The 23,827-nt window shown below is 39.3% G+C and overlaps 1 protein-coding gene and 1 pseudogene across 1 annotated transcript in view; both read right to left on the minus strand.

Moving 5' to 3' along the window:
* Nucleotides 1-974, minus strand: part of SHCBP1L (SHC binding and spindle associated 1 like) — a 49,899-nt gene extending 48,925 nt beyond the window's left edge. Inside the window, exon 1 of the mRNA XM_027868656.1 lies at nucleotides 531-974. Within this exon, the coding sequence (XP_027724457.1) occupies nucleotides 531-974 (444 nt within the window). The remainder of the gene's footprint in view (nucleotides 1-530) is intronic.
* Nucleotides 975-6,634: 5,660 nt separating this feature from the next.
* LOC114047583 overlaps nucleotides 6,635-23,827 on the minus strand; it is a 32,001-nt pseudogene continuing 14,808 nt past the window's right edge.

Here is a 23,827-nt window from a genome sequence, read left to right on the forward strand (position 1 = left end):
AAATTTTGATGTAGTCTATAAATATTAGGTATTACATATGATTGTTTCCATCCACCCACTGGGTCACAAAATCTCTGTGCCTTAGTATAACACCATGGGCCCCTCAGAATTCAGTTGGGTGACCTTGGGTGGGGGAGGGGGTGGTCCTGGGCTGGTCCATTTGAATTCAGCTTGGGTGGGTCCTGCCAGAGGCTGTATCATTCCCCTGGCACACTTGGCCATCTCCAGCAAGAAAAGGCATGAAGAGAAGGCAGCTGGTGACGCCTGGGAGTCAGGGAGACCAGGGTTCAAATGCTGCCTCCAACACTTACTATCAGGGCGACCCTAGGCAGGTGTCACTTAAACCTGTTTGCCTCAGTTTCCCTCAAATGTAAAATGGGGGGCCCCTCCAGGAGGGCTGTAGAGAGGCTCAGATAAGGTAATCCCGGTAAGCACTTAGCCGGATGCGGGCCACGCACCGTTGCCCGAGCCACGCCAGCCACGCCCGCCTCTCCCCCCAGGCCACGGCTGGGCCCAGGCCCCGGCCTCACCTTGCAGCCCTGCAACACCTGGTCGCAATAGAGCGCCACCTTCTCGTCGCGCCACATGGCCCTCATGGGGGACGCGCAGACGGGCGGCAGCGGCTGCGCCTCCTCCTCGTCTTCCTCGTGCACCGACAACAGGCCCTCCTCCTCCTCCTCCTCCTCCTCTTCCTCCTCCTCCTCCTCCTCCTCCTCCTCCTCCTCTTCCTCGCCCTCTCCGCCGGGGCCCTCGGCCTGGGGAATGGGCAGGAGCTGCTGCCGCCGCCTGGCCGCCTCCCGACCCGCTTTGCCCTTCGCGGGCCTCGTTGAGGCCACTGCCGACCGCACCGGGGACGCACTGCTTTTGGCGGCCACTTCTTCGAGGCCCGAGAAAGCGGCCTTCTCCCCGCGCCTCCCGGGGCTGATCACCACAGCGCAGTCCCCCGTATCGGTATTGTCGGGTCCCGACGCCATCTCGTCCCCAGCCTGGCCTCGAGGGAGAGCCGTTAGCCACTTTTCCCGCCCAGAGGAGAGCTGGCCAATGGGCACGCTCCCGGGCGCCGCAACGAGCGGCAGCGGCGGCGCGCGGCAGGATGGGGAGGGTCCGGCGGGGGGGGGGGGCAGCCACGTGGACTCGAGGTTCCCTCCCTTCCCCCCCTTCCCGACACCCGGTGCGCATGCACAATCCGCGCTCCTCCGCCAAGTCTCCGGAGCGGCCCCTGAAAGTGGTGACGTCATCTTGGAGGAGGCCTCAGCGACGCTGTTTCCTTTTTTTGACTGAGTGGGAGGTGTCGCATTGAATAAATGAAAATTTATATACACCCGCCAGGACCTGATGCCGCCATAGGCACACCCAAGCAGTACAACACAAACGCACACGGGGCAAGTCCTAAGAGTGTGGCCTCCATCCATTTCATCTCATTTTGGGCACATTTAAGCAGAACACTCATTTTCTACAGATACTTACAAATGACAAGAAGGAAAGGATAGAAAATTGTACTAAATCAAGCATTTGTGAAGTGTCTGGTAGGCCTGGGGACAAGGACAAAAATAAAACAAACAGCTGTCGTCCTCAAAGAGCTTAAATTGTAGGGAGGGGAGAGACAACAGGGATCCATAATCTATTCATCAAACTGAGGCCAGACCCTTAATGAATGACCCAAAAAGGGGTCACAGAAGAGCGACCGAACAAGAACAATATAGACGTGTATATGCACGTCAACGTGGATATCTGTACATATGTTGTTACGTGTGTTGTATGAATGCATTATGAGCTTGGGTATATACATATACACATATGGGGGTATATGTGTATATGTACATAGATATATGATGATATAGACATACACACATAGTATGAGTGGGTATATATATACATGTATACAAGCATATGTGTATATACACACAGGTATGTGTAAATACATAGTCAATGTATATAAAAGTATATAAAGGCATGTATGTATATGCATGTGTATATGCACATGTATATAAAGGTGTGTGTGTGTATATATACATACCTGTGTATATATGTATATGCATACGGTAGAGTATATGTATATACATTGTATATATTTGTATATACATATACATATTATGAGTATTTATGTATATACATCTGTATATATGTGTTTGTGTGTGTGTATACACCCATAAATATATGCAAACTGTATATCCTGCTGTGTATGTGACCTTGTGGATTTGGTTTGGGGTTCAGAAATATCAAGGTCATCTGTATTGGTAGACTCCATCTGGATAACAGCAGGCAGCTATTTCTGTCATGAGGATAAAACAGAGCAAAGAGAGGTTTTACAAGATTACCAAACATTAGTACAAACATTTGGCTTTTTCCCCCTTTCCCCTCTCAGAAGCTGAGGGCAGTGGAGAGGTAACAACCTATTACAAAAGATTAAGGCAGATGATGTGGTGGAAAGGATGTTTTTAGAAAAATCCCTAACTGGAAAAGAATGTGGCCCAGTGTTGTAGTGAGATCAAGGGATGACCAGTGGACAGCCCTTGCATCCCCTAAATATATCCAAAATATCAAAAGGACAGGGGAAGGCCCTAGCACGTTTGATGGACTCCTTGTGCAGTCCAAACAAAAGAGGAAATGAATGAAAGTGAGTTACATGGTCACATCAATGAGATCACAGATTCCCAATGGAGTATTGATATATAAGGGCAGTGAGTCTCAGAGAGGTTAAGTAATGATAAAATGATTTAGAGCAGGAAGGGATCTCAGAGGTTTTTAGCACATCCCACTAATTTTACTGAAGAGGAAACTGAGTCCCACAGGTATGAAGGGACTTTCCTGAGGTCATATAGGGAAGCAAATGCCAGAACTGGGATTCAAACCCAAGTCTTCTGAGACCAAATCCTATGTTCTTTCCACTATACCCTGGCCTCTTTCCCCGCCTCTATTGGGATGTACTTTACAGACGACTTAGAATTCTCACACTAAAGAATGACTGAGATTCCATACTAGGTCAGGAATTTTCAGCTGAGAACAGCCAGAGGAATGGTCTGGGACCACATTTGGAATTGAAAAATTTGTTCAAAGTAATACACCATGGAAAAGACACTGCAAAAATAAGTTCTGGTATTGTTTTCCTACTGAATGAGCGCTGTATTGGTTGCCACAATTTCTATTTACAATTTAGCAATGAAAACACTGGAAGTATTGACGTCACCGTAGCATATTGGGAAAACACCTGCCTTTCTTCATACTCATCTGGAAGAACATTTTGTTAGGATTTGGGTCCAACATGAGGAAAACATTAGCTATCGTGTTAACACAGTTTAGAGAACAGTTACAATACTCATCATGTTCTGGGGTAGTCTTACTTAGTCTGGCCCTTTTGTTGGGAAATCCAGATGTTACTAACTCAAGATGCAATCACACAGATTCCACTCTCTGAGGACAAAAACTGTTTTGATGTGTTCTGTTCCCAAATAAGTTTGTTTCTCATAAATCCTAGTTTCCTTGCTTTTAGTCTTAATAAATAATAAAGTAATAAAGAACATCTGTCCTGGAAGGCTGTACCTGTGTAGGCAGAACAGGAAACTACCTCTGTCATGTGGGTAAAATAATAATAGACTTTTAGAGCTTAGGGAGGCCTTACAAAATATTAGAGATTATCTAGAATATGCCATTTCCCTCACTATTTAATTTTAATTGTTTACAGTTAAATTAAGAACAAAAAAAGGATAATTTTTTTAAAATTTATATATTTATATAAATTTACATTTAATATATTATATAAATATTATGTATAATAAACAATATAACTATTTGTATATTATAATTTATATATTTTATATATAAATAATTGTATAAAAATACTTATATTATAATTTATATATTTTTCAATGAACAAAAATCTATTTTCTAATCTTCCCTCATTCCCTCTTTCTTTGGAAAAGAAAAAGAAAAGCCTTGTAACAAATATGCAAGTTCAAGCAAAACAAATTTTCAAAACAATTTTTTTTTTAAAATGTCTCATTCTACACCCTAAGTCTATCACCTCGCTGTCAGGAGGCAGATAAACATGCTTTATCTTTGGTCCTCTGGACTCGAGGTTGGTCATTGAGTTGATCAGAGTTCTTAAATCTTTCAGAGTGGTTCATTTAGTGCCCAAATTGTTCTGGTTCTGCTCCTTTTGCTCTACATCAGTTCATCTAAATCTTCCCAGCTTTCTCTGAAACTTTCTTCATTTTTTTGTTTCTTAGCACAGTGCCTGCTACATAGTAGGTGCTTCATAAATGTTCATTGACTGACTCATGGCATAATAGTATTCCATTATGTTCAAATACCACAATTTGTCCAATTATTTCCTAATTGATGAGCATTTCCTTTAGTTTCCAGTTCTTTACTAATATAAAAAGAACTAGTATGAGTGGCTTTATACGTTTGGATCCTTTTCTTTCTTTGATCTGTAGTCCTAACAGCGGTATTGCTGGGTCAAAAGATGTACACAGTTTAATAACTTTTTGGTTACAGTAACAAATTGCTTTCCTAAATGTCTGGACCAATTCACAGCTCCACTAATGACACATTAATGTTAATTAGGCTATGGGCAATTATTAAGGTAGTTGCTGCTACAAAACTTCAGGCAGATTGTATGAGAGTAGCATAATTACTAACCCTATGTGGCTAACTGATGAATAGGCAAAATTAGAGATTTTTAGATCTGTTTTGAGTAAGCAGATAGAACTTATTATAATTATGCTCCACATAGGTAAAATAATAAATGGGTATGAAAGGTACGTGGTAATTAGATCAACAAAGATTGCTATTTATATAACACTGTAGCCTCCAAGTTTCAATGGAGTAGCAGCAGCATCATTTTTCCACAGCCCATCCAACATTTGACATTTTCCATTTTTGTCAACTTTGCCAATTTGATGAGTGTGAGAGGAAACCTCAGAGTTCATTTAATTTGTATTTCTCTAGTAATTGATGATTTGGAACATGTTTTCATATGGCTATTATAGCTTAGTTTCTTCTGTTGAAAACTGACTATTCGTTTCCTTTGATCATTTATCAATTGGAAAAAGGCTATTATTACAAATTATAAAATACAAATTGTTAATTTGAATCAGTTTTTAAATATCTTGAAAATAAGACCTTTATCAGAGACATTTACTTTCAAAAATTTTTTCCCTGTTTACTTCCTTCCCTTCTAATTTTAGCTTCATTGGTTTTGTTTGTGCAAAACTTTTACGTAATGCATGTTGTCTATTTTATCTTTTGTGGTCCTCTCTACCCCTTATTTGATTATGAATGCTACCCCTACCATAGATCAGAAAGGTAATGGCTTCTTTGTTCCTTTAATCTATTTATGATTTCATTCTTTATATCTAAGTGCTGTTATTCATTAGAAGCTTATTTTGATATATAGTGGAAGATGTTGGTTTATAATTAGTTGCTAACAGACTGCTTTCCAGTTTTCCCAGTAGTTTTTTTTGTCAAATAGAGTTCTTTTCCAAGAGTAGAAGAGGAATTTGAGTTTATCAAATATTAGACTACTATGTTCTTTTGCTTCTGTACTTCGTGTACCTAATCTGTTCCACTGGTCACCCTCTCTATAGAAAGGCTAATTGGATTACTTGGCCAAGATCTCAAAGGCTAGTTAGTGACAGAGCCAAGATTAGAACCTTTGTGAACCAACTCCCAATTGAGTGCTCCTTCTGTTATGCTATGATGTGATTTGAAGGGTAAACACCCAACACCCCCAAATATCTCCCCTGCTCTTCCTGATTGTACTGCAGTGTTTGCCAACATTTTAAATTGCTTTTGGGGGGTGAGGTAATATATATTCAGGAAATCTTAGTGAAACTTGAATGTTATTTCCCTAGTCATTAGTACTAAGATCACATTAGCTCTACCTTTCATCTCCTAAGACAGCAATCTAGAGAAAATGAGAAAGAAGCATTTAATAAGTACCTACTATGTGCAAGGCACTTCGATAAGTACTTTACAAAGATTATGTCATTTGATCCTCAGCAACAACCTTGGGAAGTAGATGTTATTATTATCCCCATTTTATAGTTGAGGAAACTGAGGCAGACGGTGGTTAAGTGACCTACCCAGGGTCACACAACTAGTAAGTGTCTAAGGCCAGATTTGAACACAGGTCTTCCTGACTCCATCACTCTGTCCTAGCTGGTCCAGGGCAGATACATTTTCATGGGGGAAGGGGTAGAGTGAATTGAGGAAGAGCATAGGGCAATGATCAGGGAGGTCAGGTTTAGGTAGAGGTCACTCAGGCAACCACAAGTAGCTTGAGTGTCTTGTGGATAAAAGGGAAAATATGTACCAACTTTGCCCATTTAATTTTGCCTAGGATGTTTGACCCATTTTTGCCTGAGGCATTGGGAATAAGTAACTGAACCAGAGCAGGACTTACAGGAAAAAAAGGAAAAAGGCAATACTTGCATCCTTTTCTCATACACCAACAACGTTACTATCACATGCTTTCTAAACAGCTCCATATTTTCCACCATATTAGTATGATATAGTAGAAAGAATACTGGACTTGAAGTTAGCAGAGACTAGGTTTGAATCCAGATACTAGCTGTGTGACCATAACCTCTAGTTTCCTCTATAGGACTTGCCTTACAAGCATAGACCTGCATTACCAAATGGGCTGAGTGTGCCAGGGAATGCCGCCCATCCTGGGGTGATCATGGTAATCATTGACGTGGGTGCTGCTGCGGACCTTGTGGCTTCCAGATTCAGCCTGCAGGGGCCACAGGAGAAGGCCAACACACCAGTGTCAGAAGGCCATGCTCTAAGCTGAGGAGAGGGCCCTTGGCCCAGGAGGCACTAAAGAAGGCCAGAGAAAATCAAGGAGAACAGATAATAGAATGTTTGGAGGTGGTCTCAGTACTGTCCCCTTTACAAAAGGCTGCTAGTGAAGGTTTAAGCTGTTCAGGTTGTTTGGCCCTAGCCTTCAGCCCATGAATGGCCAGTTGTGTGATTCAGGGAGCTGATTACCTCCTATTTATGCTGTATAGATCGTGTGTGTATACAGTTGTTTGCATGTTGTCTCTTCCATTGGAAGGTGAGCTCCTAGAGAGCAGGGACTGTGGTTTTTGTTGTTACTGTTGTTGTTGTTGTTGTTGTTGTTGTTGTTTTGGATAGGCAATGGGGTTAAGTGACTTGCCCAGGGTCACAGAGCTAATAAGTGTCATGTGTCTGAGACAAGATTTGTACTCAGGTCCTTCTGACTGCAAGACCAGAGCTCTATCTGCTGTGCCACCTAGCTACCCCTAGGCACTGCGTTTTTGCCGTTCTATCCTCAGCACTTAGCTCAGTGTCAGGGCCATAGTAAGTTCTTAATAAATGTTAATTGACTTAACTTGATCCTTGGGTCTTCTTGTTCATACACCCAACCCATGCTCTATGCATGTATTTGCAAATAGGGTAGTAAAGTTAAAACACTCTTTCTCTCCGTGTGTGTATAGATGTGTATCTACATATATATATATCTACATACATATATACACATACACATATATATACATCGATATACACATACATATCTATACACACATATACATATATGTGTGTAAAATATACGTAAAATATTGCATATTATATAGGTGTACATGTACACTATATGTGTGTGTATATATATATATTTTTATCCTAAGGGCAAAGGGGAGCCGCTGCAGTTTATTGAGTAGGGGAGTGACATGGTCAGATGTGTGTTTAAGGAAAATTACTTTATCTGCAGTAATGGCAAGAGAAAGGACTACAATTAACAGAAGAAAACATAATCAAGAACCACTTGTTTAGCTTTGAATGTAGTCACACACACCTACAATATACTAGCCACTCTACATATTTACCGTTCTCAGTGCTCTGCCAAGTACCTGCTAGATGCCTAGCCTTTTGCCAATAGAAAACAAAACAGATAATTCACACGGTAACAACTGAAAATGATAACAAATTGAAAATAACATTGATCGAGAGTGGTTGGTTATTTTCATGCCTTCAAGTTGATTTTTGGTGGGCCTGAATTTTGGGATACTACATTCATTGGCACAGCCCATCAGTTTCCAGTAAAGAGTAATGAGGACAACCACAGCTAGCATTTTTAAAATGCCTATTATGGGCCAATCATTGTGCTAAGTGCTTTACAAATATTGTCTTTTCTAATCTTTTCAACAACCTTGGGAGGTGGGTTCTATTACTATTGTCCCTATTTTCCTGATGAGGAAACTGAGGCAAACATTTTTCTAAACAATTCATCACCCTATATCTCAGAGGGAAGTAAGGTGTAAAGAGATTGGAAAGGTAGGAGGGGGACAGGTTATGGAAGGATTTTCAAACCAAACAGGATTTTATATTTGATCCTAGAGTCAATAGGGAGATACTGGAGTTGATTTAGAGGGCTGGGGAATGACATGGTCAGACTTTAGGAAGAGTATTTTGATGAGTGAGTGGAAGATGGACCAGAGTAGGGAGATATTTGTGACAGAGACACCAACCAGCAGATCGTTGCAATAGTCCAGGTGTGAGGTGATGAGGGCTGTACCAAGCTGGTGACTTTAGATGCTAGGTGGGAAAAATCCAGAGACTCTCACTATAAAAATGTCACCAAAAAAAAAAAAACACAACTTCTGTCATTAGGAATCATTGTAATATTGGAGTTGTGTCACCCTTTCTTCTTTAATTTTTCATTAACAACAAAAAAAATCTTCCTTTGAAACATAAGCCAAGTCATAGGTTTTACAACATGATGGAAAATACTATCCACATCCAGAGAAAGAACTTTGGAGTCTGAATGCAGATGGAAGCAGACTATTTGCTCTCTCTCTCTCTCTCTCTCTTTTGTTGTTTTGTTTTGTTTTGTTTCTTCTTTCTCGTGGTTCTTCCCATTGGTTCTAATTCTTCTTTGCAACATGATTAATGTGAAAATATGTTTAATGGGAATGTATATGTAGAGCCTAGGTCAGATTGCATACCATCTTGGGAAGGGGGGAGGAGAGGGAGGGGGAGAAAATTTAAAACTCAAAATCTTACAGAAGTGAATGTTGAAAACTAGAAATAAATAAATTTTTAGAAAAAAAGGGGGAAAAAAGCTGTTTCTAGTCCCCATCTTGCTTTAAAGTTTGGTTTTCAGACCATTTATCTGCTGTGTCAGTATATTTGAATTTGGTTTTGGTCATACCTGTCAACAACATATGAATGTGCTACTCTGAGCCAGTAGAGTCAAGGGGAGCTGTGTTTTTAGTATATTGTTGGACAAATATTTGCTGAATGAATGAGTATATTATTGAATTATTTGAAATACCGCTGCCATAGCCCTGGGGTATTTGCAGGAATTTCATACTAATGGGGCCCCAGAAATAGTTATGTGGCACATAAAAATGTAATTCATTAGGGGGCAGGGAGAGGGAGGAGCATGAAAAGGGAGTGGGAGAGAAGCCACGTTCCCAATTGCTCTAGTGTGGTTATGAGAAAGCCACCATCATTCTATAAATGATTTAGAGGAAAAATAAGGCTTGGACTGTGCAGGAGCTCCAGTCCGTCGCCTTTTGGTTTTTGTTTTTTTTAGAATGGTTGTTCCTTTTTTTTTTTAGAAATTTCCCATCTTGTAAATATCCAAGTTAGAAATTGTTGGTAAATACTATGAAACTGTACTGGGCCTAAAGTTAGGAAGATGTGAGTTCAAATATGACCTCAAACACTTAATAGCTATGTAATCCTGAGCAAATCACTTAACCTCTGTTTGCCTCGGTTTCTTTATCTGTAAAATATGGATAATAATAGCACCTACCTCCCAGGGTTGTTGTGAGGATCAAATGAGATAATAATGTAAAATGCTTAATGTGGTGCCTGACACATAGTAAGTGACATAAATGTTAGTTATTTTTATATTATGATAGTCTAATATTAACCTTAGTTGTTATAATATTTTGATATAACATTACTATGATAAAATTAGTGCATTATTAATATTATTTAAAAGTTCTAGGCTACAAAATTTATTTCCATTATTTTTAATTTTGGTCCATCAGCATACTTACTCTTCCCTCCTCTATCATCCCTCCCAAAGATCTATGTATGTTCCAACTATCTCTCTAGAGAGAGGAGAGGAGGAATTGCTTTTTTTTGGAAGAACTTTTCTCCCTTGTGTTGGCCAGAGGAGGTCACTAGAGAACTTCAGGGTTGATTAAATGCCACATTCCCAAAGGGTTGGGCGGTGCCCAAAGCATTCCTCTTGTCCACGCTCTGAATTAGCACAGAGTTGTACACTGCTTTGCTGCAGGACAAGCCTAGACATATTTCTTTAATGTTTCAAGCTTCTTTGCCCTCCAAGTGATGTTCTAGCATTTGGCAGTTTGTTTTCCTTCAGCATTTTCATTTTGTATGAATTTCTTTTTTTTTTTTTAAGGAACAATCCAACTTTTAATTTCATTTTAGATAAAATTATGCAAGAGGAACAATTACAACTACTTGTTCTGTCCAGAGGCTAAATAGACTCTCTTAAAGAAAGGAAGTGGAGGTTATGGGCCACGCGTGACCTAAAACCGCACAATGTGTGACTGTCCTTCAAAGAATGGTAGAAACAGAAACTATTGTTTCCTGGCTCTGTACTTGTCTGGACAGGGGCCTGAAGAACTGATAAAATGTCTTGGATATGTTGGCTAACAGTCTTGATGCCTTCATGGAGGGATAGAAATTCAGCTTACGTTTGCAAAAGACAAAAATAATCTGGAATAGGATGATATAGGTAAAAAGACATTAGGGATCATCTAATACTATCCTCTTAACAGGTAAAGAAACTGAGATGCAGAGGGATTGAAGGTTGTGCCCAAGGTCAACCATCCTTTACAGACCAGGACTAGAACTCATGTTTCATGGTCCACTGCCTCTTACTTGGGTAAAATATTGTTCTGTCATCCTATTATTTGATATCATGGCATACTGATACAACAGATTCATAATTACATGCTTGAAAGCTTTACCACATTCGTACATGGCCCAAACATCCATGATATTAATGTAATTAACACATGATAGAGGGAACAGTTCATAAATTATTGCTTTAGGGCCCAGAATTTAATCTTATGGTACTAATTTCTTTCTGTAGATAAATAATTATGACCAAGAGGCAAGGTTCTACTGAATATAAATGTAAAGATTCTAACTAATGCAGGATACCATTCTCATATTTCTCATAGCACTCTGTCTAGATTCCTTATCACATCCTACCTTATCTCATACTTAAGGATTTAGGTGTGTTTTTTTTTAATCTTCATGTCCCCTGTACCTAGCATAGTACCTTCTCAATTGGGCCATACATGTGATTTCGTTGGAATGGGGAACTCCCTCTACCAACACAGTAACTGTTTTAGAAATTATAAACTCAAATGGCCAGTATGTGTCAGAGGCAGGATTTGAACTCAAGTCTAGATTCTAAGTAGGAGACACTTCTCTATCCATTTCACCTTATATACAACGGTATTTCAGGAATGGTTGCTGAATTGATTTGAATTGGTAAGGCAAAGCTCTCTGTCACTGGTATGAATGTAATTATTTCTTGTTTCCATTTCTCAAATTTTTAGATCATAAAGATAACCCTTCTCAATTGGACTTGTGGTCTTCTTCTGCCTTGCTTACAACCACATAGTGTAAAAATGATAGTTAACACTATCTGCCAGCAACTAGGTGTCTATACAAGACAAGGAGCCCTCATTCTCTATTGCCCAATTAATTAATCAGAAGATTTTTGAAACCTGTAAAGAGGTATCCCTATGTCATCCTGATTCAACCTGGGATAAATAGTGTTGGATTGGTTCTTCTATCTATGATGCTGAGTGTTAGAGGGTGCTGGGACTTTCAGGAATGGGACTTTTAGGATGAAAGCTTCTAGGCATTTGTGACATCCTTTGTGATGGGCAGGGTAAGGGTAAAAAGAATATGAAGTACAGTAGCAGGAATTCCTCCTTCTTCCTTTCCTGTACCTCACCCTTCCGGAAAAAATATAGACAGTAGTACAGAAAAAAATGTCTAAATGCTAGCTGCAGTAGTCATATCCTGCTGGAAAAAATTAGCTCATATACCAGTTGGGGGTAGAAATGAAAGAATGAGACATGGTTATAGAATAATTTTTATTATTATTACGAATAATAGTAGTAGTAGCAAATTCACGTTTATGTGCTCCTTATAGTTTATGAAGAACTCTCCTTACAATAGCCCTATGAGGTGGAAAGTAAGTTAGGAAAGAAAATTCAATTCAATTCAACAAACATGTTCTATCTACTATGTGCAAGGCAGTATGCTAGACACAGAGATGTAAAGGTTAAAAAAAAAATAGCCCCTGTCCTCAGGGAATTCATGTTCTACTGAAAATAAACATAGTACTAAGGCCACCCGAATGATGACTCTCTATATTCTTAGATTCATAGAATCATGGGATTGTAAAGGACATTAGAGGTCAGTTTGTCCAACCTTTAATTTCATGTAGAAATCATTTTTACAATATGGCTGACAAGTAGTTACTAATATCTATCAAGGCATCCCATTCCAACTTTGGACGGCTCTCTGCTCTTTCAGGTCCAAAAGAACAAACCTAATTCTGCTTCTATATGACAAGCTTTTAAATATCTGAAAAAAATTATCATGTCCTGACCTAAGGAAAATCAAAGTAGGGGTATGAACTTTGGTTGGAGTGGATGAGGCAATGATAATTGACAACTCAGAGGAGGCAGAGCCTATTCAGTTATTTTTTTTTTGTTTTCTCTGCCAAAGAGAGGCTTTACATTATAGTGGATAGAGAACTTGCTTTAATGCCAGAATGATCTGAGTTTAAACCCTGCTTTGAACATATATGGTCAAACCTCTCAGTGCTATAGGCAATGTTTTAATACCTAATGTTGTAGAGAAGGTGCTAACCTGCATTGGTAGATGGTATTACTTCAACAAGAGTTTCTTATACCAATACAGATTAAACCCCAATCCCTCATTCGTGTGCCTATTAAATATCTGCTATAGAGAGTCATCTATGAAAGTCTTCCTGTTCTGTATCCAAATTATTAATATAAAGGATACGGAGAAGTTTGTTTGCTGAGGTGGTTACAGGGATCTTTTGGCCTCTTTGTTGTGGCGATTGTTTTACATCATTTAAACCTCTCAAAGGAATGGTGGTAATCAGTGTAAACATCTTTACTTCTACAACTTTCCCATTTTTTCAGAATCAATAGTTCACTTCAATAACTTGGGTTTAACTGTTATAATTACATTTCGGGCCTTTAATCTATTATCATTTTAATTTCAAATTAATTTTTACCTTAACTCTTAACACTTTGGCTTCCACAATGACATAGTGGAATGGCAGGAAAAGAGGCAAAGGGTGCTAAGAAACACAAATTTTTCATCTAGAAACATTCATTTAACTGTAGATACTCTAAATGTGAGATTTTTGTCTAATGACTAATGAATTGCCATACTATTGAAAGAAAGGGATGCTATTAATGTTGATATTATTATGATAAAACCAGAAAGCAAAAGAAGTTAAAGTAAATAGAATGATGGTTTATAAGTTCTCCTTGGAGAGGCAAATGCATCCAAAGGTGATTAAAAACATGATTTCACTGGACACTTAGTCATTTTGCTTTGTAGTACTCATGATGAACATAAGCAAAAGACCATCATGAAGATAATTCATTATTATGTATGAACCAGCATCTGCAACAGTCAAGGATTTTTTAAGTGTTTACTATAAGCTAGGCACTTTGCTAAGCACTGATGATACAAACAAAGCTAAAAAACAATTCCTGATCTCAAGGATCTTACAAACTAATTTGGAGTAAAGAGGAAAAATTCTATGAAGAACTTGACAAGATTCTCCAAACCAAGCCAATTTATACTTTGATATTCCATGCTCTAAGCCAAGGTGGACACTGAGGAGGATAGAGAAAAACATATTGGAAAATGTGTTTCAGATTTGAAAGAAGAAAGAGGCCAAAGAGTTGTACAATTGTATAATACTATTCAGAAATTCCATGCCTATATAGCCTGAATACCTTCTTCCAGAAAAGAGTCAGAAGGTATTGGATGTGATGAGCATGGAAAAAAATGAAATTGACTGATCTCAACAGATGATAGACAACTGGTTATTGATATGAACTCTGTAGTCTGACCGTAAATTAGATAAGGCAAAGGTCAAAATTAACATTAAATTGGGGGTCAGAACCAAGATGGCGGAGAAAAGATAGGGACTCACCTGAGCTCTCCCAAATTCCTCCCCAAACATCTGTAATAATGCCTCAAAACAAATTCTGGAGTGGCAGAACCCACAAAAGGATGTGGTGAAACAATTTTCCAACCCAAGACAACTTAGAAGGTTGGCAGGAAAGGTCTGTCACACTAGCGTGAGAGTGGAGCCAGTCCAATGCAAACTGTACCTTAGCAAACCAGCAGCAGACCTTGGGGGTGACAGAATTAGCAGCAGCAGAGGATGGTTTCTAGAGCTCTCCGCCCACAGTAGGGCAGTAATGGGGTCAGACAACCGGTCAGAAGAAGTTTACAGGGGCTTCTTTGCTGGCACTGGGGCAGGACTCTGCTTCATTGCCCATATACGGATCCAGGTTGCAGTCCTAGTTCGCAGTCCCAGGGTGAGGGGGAGAAATATCACACCAGAGTTTGTGGCTTCAGGAGAGCAGGGACCTTGGTTAAGGTTCCAGGGTAGAAAAGAGTGATTGTGGTCACTCACAGACCAGAGCACAGGCCAGGAAAGTAACAAACACACCTTTCCTTAGATCATACCACCTTGGAAGAACTAAAAACTTACAGACCCCCAGAACTAGTTCAGCTGCACAAAAATCTTGAAGCTTGGGACTGTGCCCCCTCCACCCCAGGAGCAGAATCTAACTTTAACATGAAGTTAGAAGTCAAGAAATACACTGGGGAAAAAATGAGCAACCAACAAAATTAACATTAAATTAGAAGAAAGCAAAATATGAGCAGGCACTGAACAATTACAACAACTTTAACCTACCCTTTTCAAATGAGCAGTTGATATTGAAAAGTAGGAAATGGAAAAATTGGCTTTGTTATCACAAAAATTTAAATGATATAAAGCAGTCATCACAATGAGGAGGCCAAAAGAGGACAGAAACTGTTTCAACCAGCAAATATTTCATTTCCTTCCATGAGGGCAGATGTGGCAGCCAAATACAAGATCTGTTTGGAATATAAATTCATTAGTAAAACACTGTAGAGTAGGATGTTTGAAGATTATAAGTAGTATAATCTTATAAAATAGAAAAAAGAAATAAGAGTGAAAATTATTTCTATAACGGGTTTGGCATGGAACTCTAGTGAGGGCATACATAGGTAAATCTATCAGGAGGACAAGACAGGGAACACCTACTGGTCAGGAAGAATTTGTCACAAATTTGTTAATATTTCTGTATAAATGTAGTGGTAAGGCTGCTATGCTGAGCTGAGGGGAGAGAAGTTGATACTCTTCCTCACTGGCACCTTTCATGATGCTCATCTTAGCTTTTTCTTCCACTAAAGACAGATAAAGTCATTGCACAAGATAATCCAAATACATGTTTTTTCCTTACTCTGGGAAAATTTAAAAACAAAAATCAATATATCTCTTTTGTTCAACTCAAGTCCTGAGTGAAGATTTTCCCTGTGGTGAATTTTTGCCAGTTTATAAAAATCTACCCTTCTCACTTTTCTTATTACCTTTCCTCTAATGCATTTGAGTAATGAAACACATAGGTCATCAGTGCAATGGTTAATCAACTTTAACTTAGAGAAACTGGCTTTAAAACAAAAGCAAAACAGAACACAAACAAATTCTTAAGAAACAGAGATTGGGGGAAAAGGACAACTCTCCTGAGAAGGAAGCTGTGAGATAAGATGGAGAAACTACCAGCCTTGGGTCTGTAGCTGTCTCTGCTTGCCAGCTTGTCTTGCCTTCTACTGCTAGTCTCTGGCTAGCCTTGTGGTCCCTGTGCACATGCTTCTGGGCTGCTTCTCTGGAGTATCCCCTTGCTCCATGACTTTTCTTGGCCACCTTGGAATAGCAACTAGTGGTGGTAGTAACTCTACTTGTCTCCTTGGGGTGCCAGTGGGAGTCACCACACTGCCTGCTTTCTTGGAGCCCACATCAGCTTATCTTGTCTGACATGCTCATATCCTGGTCTACAATTGGTGTGCCTGATTGAGTGGGGAAGTGAGACTATAGCTTTTACTCTTTCTTTCCTTCAGGATAAAAAGACTCACTTGTCAATAAATGTCCGTTAAGTTCAGAATAAAAATAAATGTATATTTTTAAAAGCTCATCTTGTAGCACAAAAAAAAAGAAGAAAACTATCAATAGAAATAGTGTAACACAATAAAAATAATAACTGGCATACCTATAGCACATTAAAGTTTGCTGAGCACTTTACAAATGTTATTTCATTTTATTCTCACAATGACCCTGAAATGTAGGTGTTACTATTATTCTCATTTTATAGATGAGAAAGCTGAGATGGACAGAGGTTAAGTGACTTGCTTAGGATCACACAACTACTAAGTATCTGAGGCCAGATTTAAACTGCTAAGTTTAGTGGCTGCCTGGAATTTTGCTGAAGCAATAATTATGCTGTATAAAGAAAAATGGAACTTTATGTGGTGAACTAAAGGGAAGGATACACACAAACACACACACATTTGGGACATGAACTAAAGGTGGACAATTTTATTGGCCCAGATTTATATAGAAAGAAGAGAACAGAGTGGATTTCATTTGGGAAATTGAAGTGTTTCTAATGGTCCCAAGCTACTTTCTGGTTTAAAGATACATCTTTTCAATTAATTTATTTACATGATATTCAATGGCTATGAAGCTTATTCCAATCACAATCTCTATAGAATTGAAGGTTATCTAAAGGGAGAGTTGTGTGTGGGTACAAAAAAGGTACAACATGTTTCCAATGATGACCTGTGCTCCACAAATGGCATAAGGATTTCAATGAAGAAATATCATCTGTAATGACACCATATTTACTTACAATTTGCTCCAGCAATTGAGGGGTGAGCTGTGGAAAGGAGCAGACCCTGGGAACCCAGCAAGCCACTCACCCAGCAGAGATGTTGAACCCAAGGGGAGCTGTATAAAGACTCTACTAGGAAAGGAAAGGCTCAAAGCCCTGAAGTACCAGGGGTTGTGAGTTGCCTTTGTCATTTTACCTTACTTATAATTGCAAGTCCCTTTTGTTTATTATTATACACTATACATTGATATAAAATGTTTCTGCTCACCAGTCTTCTCTGTGTATAGTGAGGCTTATGAGAACAGGAGTTGAGCTATGAGAACAGAACGCAGGAGCCCTAATAAGGCTCAAACAAGGGCATCAGTTTCTCTCACACTCCAAGGCTTCTTCCTCTAAGGAGAACCTAGGTCTCTCTGGATCGGTTTTTGTAAACCAGTCTTCATAACACAAGCTGATTGTATGTTGAAAGGATGGAAATAAAAAGACCTAGATGAAGCAGCCTGAGGGGTCTTTTACCTGAATTTGGGTTTCCTCTTTGTTTATGTTTACATTCTCTATGATAGTCACTGGGAAAACTCTTATGTATTGGGCTCCCTGTGGCCTCCAGGACCAAATGTAAAACTCTCTGTTTGGTATTCAAAGCCCTTCATAATCTAGTTTCCCCCGCCCCAGCCCTCACATTTTCCAGTCTTATCTTTCCCCAACATATACTCTTTGATCCAGTGACACTGGCCTCCTGGCTTTTCCACAAACAAATCACTCCATCTCTCAACACAGGGCATTTTTTCTGGCTGTCCTCCATGCCTGGAATATTCTCTCTCCTCATCTCTACTTACTGCCATCCCTGGCTTCCTTTAAGTCCCAAATAAAATTCCATCTTCTACAAGAAGCCTTTTCTAACCCCTCTTAATTTTAATATCCTTCCTCTGTTAATTTTTTTCCCTATTTATTCTGAATATATCTTGTTTGTACATACGTGTCTGCATGTCGTTTCCCCTATTAGACTGTGAGCTCCTTAAGGGCAGAGACTATCTGTTGCCTCTTTTTGTATCCCCATTGCTTAACACAGTGCCTGGCCCTTAGTAGGTGCTTAATAAATACCTATAGACCATTGACTATTATTGTCTTTTACAAGACAACTCTTAAAATTCTTGAAGACCATTATTCTTTCCCCACTAATTTTTTTCTTCAGGTTAAACATTCTTAGGGCCTTCTACTGATCCTCGCATGGCATGAACTAGAGGCCCTTTGCCATCATTTTCACCATCCTCTTGGCACTTTCCAGCTTATCAGTCTTTCCTAAAATGTGATGCCCAGAGCAGAATTACAATCTGAAGTACAGTATTCAGTTCAGCACACCATATTTTAGACACACAGCACATCAAAAGGCTAGCAGTTAGTAACTGTGTTGCAAGTTCACCTGATACTGGCAATACTTTGTGAGCCTTAGCACTCTAATATAAGGGAAGGGCAATGTGATTCCCTTATCCCAACTCAGTTGAGTGTTTTGTTGAGGGAGGTTTTAATGTAGTAACAAGGCATGTAACTAACTGTAAAATTGTGACCCTGCCTTTATGAGGTACAGACAAAACTCTGGAACGAACTGGTAGGGCACAACATGATTTGCTGAGGAAATAAATTAGTCACATCCCTAGAGATTTTCAGTGGCCAAGTCCTGGAAAGTATAGACTTGGAAGTACTTTGTGGAGAAGACTCCTATAGGAAGATGGGGAGAGGAGGAAACTTCTCTCTCCTCCTTCCCATGGATTATGGTGTTTAGCAGCAGCTTCTCCAGAACAAGGCAGCTCATCTAGCTGAGTTCCTCAGTTGTTTTAGTGTTTTATGCACAATTGAAAGAATGGTAGACAGACACCCTGGATAAACGTGAATACAAAACAGCAGTCACTTGAAAGAGGAAGTAGCTGCAAGGGATGGGATCCCTTGTGGTAGAGAAGAGGGCTGACTGGGCTAGCTCCAGGTGAGCTGTGGAAAGGAGCAGACCCCGGGAACCCAGCAAGCAACTCACCCAGCACAGATGGTGACCCCCAAAGGAGCTGTAGGAAGACTCTACAAAGAAAGGAAAGGCCTCAAGGCCCTGAAGTACCAGGAATTGTGAGTTGCCTTTGTCACAAACGTATATCCTACATGTGTGCCTCATCACCATTGAACTCTAAGTCTGAGTTTACTCTTTTCATAGATGCTGTGTGTGTCTTGGTGACTGAGGATGCATTTTGTCACTACTATTTTTACTATGCCATATTAGCAAATGCCTAAGAACTAATTCTACCTGCTGGCTGATTACTAATGGAAAATACATTGATGGGGGCTTGTGAGCTATAGAGTTAGAAGTACAAACTCACAAGGTTGTCCCTGGAGCCCAAGGTAGCATGGGCCTTCTGGGGAACAAATCTTAGATATCTGATCTATATTCTATTCTGGCCTATGTTCTATGTACCACCTGTTGCTTCCAAGTTTCTTCCTAGCCAATTTCTCCAATGAACTAGATGCCTCTTCCAGACTTAATGAATTAAGTAATACATGTTTCCCTCCACAGCATCCAGTTTTCTGTTTTATCTAGTCATTTCTAGTGAAAACATATTTTTCCAACCTTTTGGTAATGTTCTATGTCCCTCACCAGGGGACTATTGTTCCAGCACTGTATGTCATGTTTTTAATATAATCCATGTAGGGAATCGTTCATTTCCCCACTTTCTCCTTTCTCATCCAAAGTCATGACCGTCCACTGAAAGCAGAGGTGATAGAAATGGCACTTGTACTTCTAAATTTCTTTAGTTCCTAACCAATAGGTCAAAATTATTGGAGAATTATACCATTTTTTCCCTGATATTTGTTCCCACAAGGATAAGTGATTAGTGCATTTCACAAGTCTTGGCAGGGTCTAAGTCAGAGCTCAGAAAGAACACTACGTCAAAGCTAAGCAAGGCTAATTCTAGGCAGGTGAGGTGCCTCTGTATCTCCAGATGAGTACAGAGGAACTCTCCACTACCAGATCTCTTCCTCCTGGTATTTGTAACAGTTTTCTTCATACCTCCTAGCACTTGTGAGTCCTCCTTATTATCTCCTAATTTCTTTTCGGACTCCCTGTGTGTCAATATACATTTTTCTCTTTTACTTTAACAATTGTTTCATGTTTCTAAGTCTCTTGAAAAGCAGTCAGTAATGGTTATTGTTACATATCCCAATGAAACAAGGAGAGAATTTTGAGAGCCAGCTTATTCTTATCCATTTGGGGGTTTTGGAAAGCTGATTGAGTTACTGATTCATAAAATTTAGAGAGCTCATACCTTTGTACAGTTAAATCAAAGTTTTATCAAAAGTGTGTTTGTTCCTTGACACCAGGAACTCAAGACCCTATTTCCTTAAAAATTTATCTTCAAGTAAAGATTTATTTCAGATGTTTTAAAATCTAAGCCATAAGCATTACTTCAAAAGTCAACTCATTGGTTGCAGACTTTAAAGTTTCACTAAGTTAAGCAATTACTGTTGGCTGAGAGATCCAGAAGTACTCTACTGACGATTCTGGGCCTCCTGCCAACTAAGGGTTAGCCAAAGGTACTCAGGCCCTGGGGGACCTGAGGTGAACAGGCACCTGTTCAAGGCAACCACTCACCCATCTCTCTTCTGTGGATATATTGCTGGGGGGTAACATACCTAAGACTGAGAAAAGGGAAAATGGGCTAAAATTTAGATAAGGAATAGTTTGACTTAAACATTGCTTCCCTATGTGTATCTCTTTGATCTTGGAGTGTGCAATTAAAAGGAAACTTGTACTTGTAGACAGAGTAGGGGGGTGGAGGGAAAATTAGGAGAAGTAGGAGAACATGGGAATTATGGAGGAGGAAGAGAGCCTTGTCTTTGGCTCAAAAAGTCTGAAAAATAGCATCATAGTATTACAGATTGTTTTTTTAAAAAGCTAGTTAGAGGACATCTAGTTCAATGGCTGTATTATCTAGATTATGAAACTGAACTCCAGAGAAGTTAAGTGATTTGCCCTGAGGTCACACAGGAAGCAAGTGACAGAGCTGAGACTCAAACCAAGTTGACTGCAAATCCAAAGCTCTGCAACTCATTCTAGCTATTACTTCCCCATTTATTGAGGTCCCTGAAATACCATCTAACTTTTTTTCAATTTTACCACACTCTCTAGAAAAGGGAGTGCTTCCTGAAACAACCCAACTTAATTCTGAAGAGTGACCAATGGACTAAGTCAGTAATGCTCATTGTGAGGGGATTCTAGAGTCATGATTGCAATCACCATTAACCAAAGAACTACATGATTATTGTGTGCTTGGCTGAGTCTTGTCTATTGATATTAATTAATATCCATATTGTCATATTGTATTATATAACATATAATATAGTATAGTCATATAATATCCTAATGTAGAAATTATAGTCTTCAAAGAAGTCATACTTTGCAGTAGAAGAATCTGACTGAGTGACTGTAGACAGTTGAAGATGGAAAATTATCTATAAATATAAAATAGTATGGTATCTTCTTTGGCAATGTTCTAGAACAGGGTCCAGCAAACTATGGCCTAAGGGCCAGTCTAGACCTCCTTTGTTTTTGTAGGCCTACCAGCTAAGAATGGTTTTTGCATTTTAAAATCAAGTTGTATTTAAAAATGTAAAAAACATTCTTACATTGCCGGTCATACAACAACTGGCAATGACCTGAATTTGGGTGTAGGGCCATAGTTTGCTGACCCATGTTGTAGAATTACAGGCTCCTTGCAAGTAGAATGTAAGGCTCTTGACATCAGAGGTTGTTCTTCAGTTTGTCCTTGTATCCCTGGCTCCTAGCACAATGCATGACACATAGTAGGTGCTTAACAAATGCTTTTTTTATAGTGGTGATTGAGAAGGTGCTAATCATTTTTTTTATAGTAGTGATTGTTGTTGAGAAGGTGTTAATCATTTCCCCAAACCCCATTTTCATGACTCCTTTGTCACACTTCATTATATCCATTTTTTTCTTATTAAATAAAAATAATTCAATAACTTAAGGTAATTTAAACAATGTCTCAGTTCAGTGTTTGCCAACATATTTGATTGGAGTTCATCTAAGACGTTAGAAAAAAAAAAGTTTCCTGGTACATTTCCTTCCCAGCTGTGAACCCTTTAAATGGAATTTGAATGGAAATAGCTTCTTGTCTTACTTCACTTTTTACAGATGTTGTTCCATATCTCCCCAACTAGATTGTAAAAGTTTCAAAGGCAGTGATTTGTTTATCTTGTGGCTTATTCATGTTTATATTCCTGGCGTTTGGTTAGATTACTGGACCTAGAGTCAGGAAGACCTGCATGCAGATCTTACTTCTGACACACTAGCTGTGGGAAAATGGACAAGTCACAAAAGCTCTCTGAACCTCAGTTTCTTCAAATGTAAAATGAGAGACATCATACCCGTAACACCTATCTCACAGGGTTATTGTGAGGTTCACATGAGATAAAGTATGTAAAGCATTTTGCAAACTTTAAAGCCATGTACAAATGTCTTTTATTATTACATCCCTGAACTTAGAGTTCAGTAAATATTTGTTGAATGCTGAATGAGACCAGAACCATTAGGTACATTCCTAAGGCAATACTGCTGACCCATTGGTCTGGATTTTAGTAAGGTTTTATCTGTATCTATTGTTTATGACTGATCACATGTTTAAAAAGATTTGGGTATCAAAAACCTGCCAAATTAAATGCGATTAGAACGAGGAGATTGTGAAATCTCTTGCATAATGAAGTCCTAACAAAGATAAATCCTCTCAATATACCAGATTGAAATGGCTTATTCTTTAGAATGTCTGACCAAACTCAAAATTCCATTTAGATTTTGCCCTTTGAACTTGGTTTGTCTTAATGATAATACCATTAAAGAACTGCTCTCTTGATCTGGTTCCTACCCACAAGGAGCAACTGGTTACTGAATAAGAAAATTATGGGAACCTTGGGGGCAAATGGCTCCTCAACCTTAGAATCCATGATAAGGACAAAGAGAAATGTTCAGGGGTCATTTGACATTCACCCTAGATTTTATGACAGCGCATTTTAAAAGGCTCAGGCAAAGGAAAGATTGGATCCCATGACCATGCTAGGGAAATCAGCCCAGGAGGGATAGAGATCTCTCCATAGAAAGGAAAAATTGCAATGAAGAGGAAAAGTGAAAATTCTATGAAGAGGATCAATAGGGAGTCACAGGGAACCCATCAACCATCTTAGATGTGAAAAAATAGATGTAAGAGATAGAAGCAAGGGAAAGGAAGATGCGTGCAAAAACACATTGTGGACCTCTAAGAGAATCAGTCATGCTGAAGCTCAGAGTGAGGCTGGCAAGGTCCACTAAGGACAACAAAAAGGTCTTTTTGAAAGCTATATTGGGGAAAAAAGGAAAATCCAAAAGAGGGATAGAACAGCTATTTGGGACATGTGGGGACAATGATAACTGACTGAGAGCAGACAGAAGTTAGAGTTGCCCAAATCTTGTTTTGCTGATGTTTTTCTCTTGCTTGGAGAATGATCCCTGACCTAGGAAGGACAGACAAAAATAGCAAAGAGCTGAAACCCAAAATAAACAGAGGGTGAGAGAGTACCTAGATGCCCTCCATGAGTTCAAGTCAGTAGGCCCAGCATTAGAAAGATGGTGACTGTTCAAAAGTCTTTGAAAGGTCATGGAGGATAAGAAAGGAGGGCAAATGCCCCAGATTTCAAGAGAGGAAAGAGAGGGTAGTTTGCAAATAAAGGGGAAAAATTATGCTTCAGTCTGCTCTCGGAGCCTATCAGTTCTCTATCTGGAGGGA

Source organism: Vombatus ursinus, unplaced genomic scaffold (assembly GCF_900497805.2).
Source record: "Vombatus ursinus unplaced genomic scaffold, bare-nosed wombat genome assembly UNPS02014789.1, whole genome shotgun sequence".
Lineage (NCBI taxonomy): Eukaryota > Metazoa > Chordata > Mammalia > Diprotodontia > Vombatidae > Vombatus > Vombatus ursinus.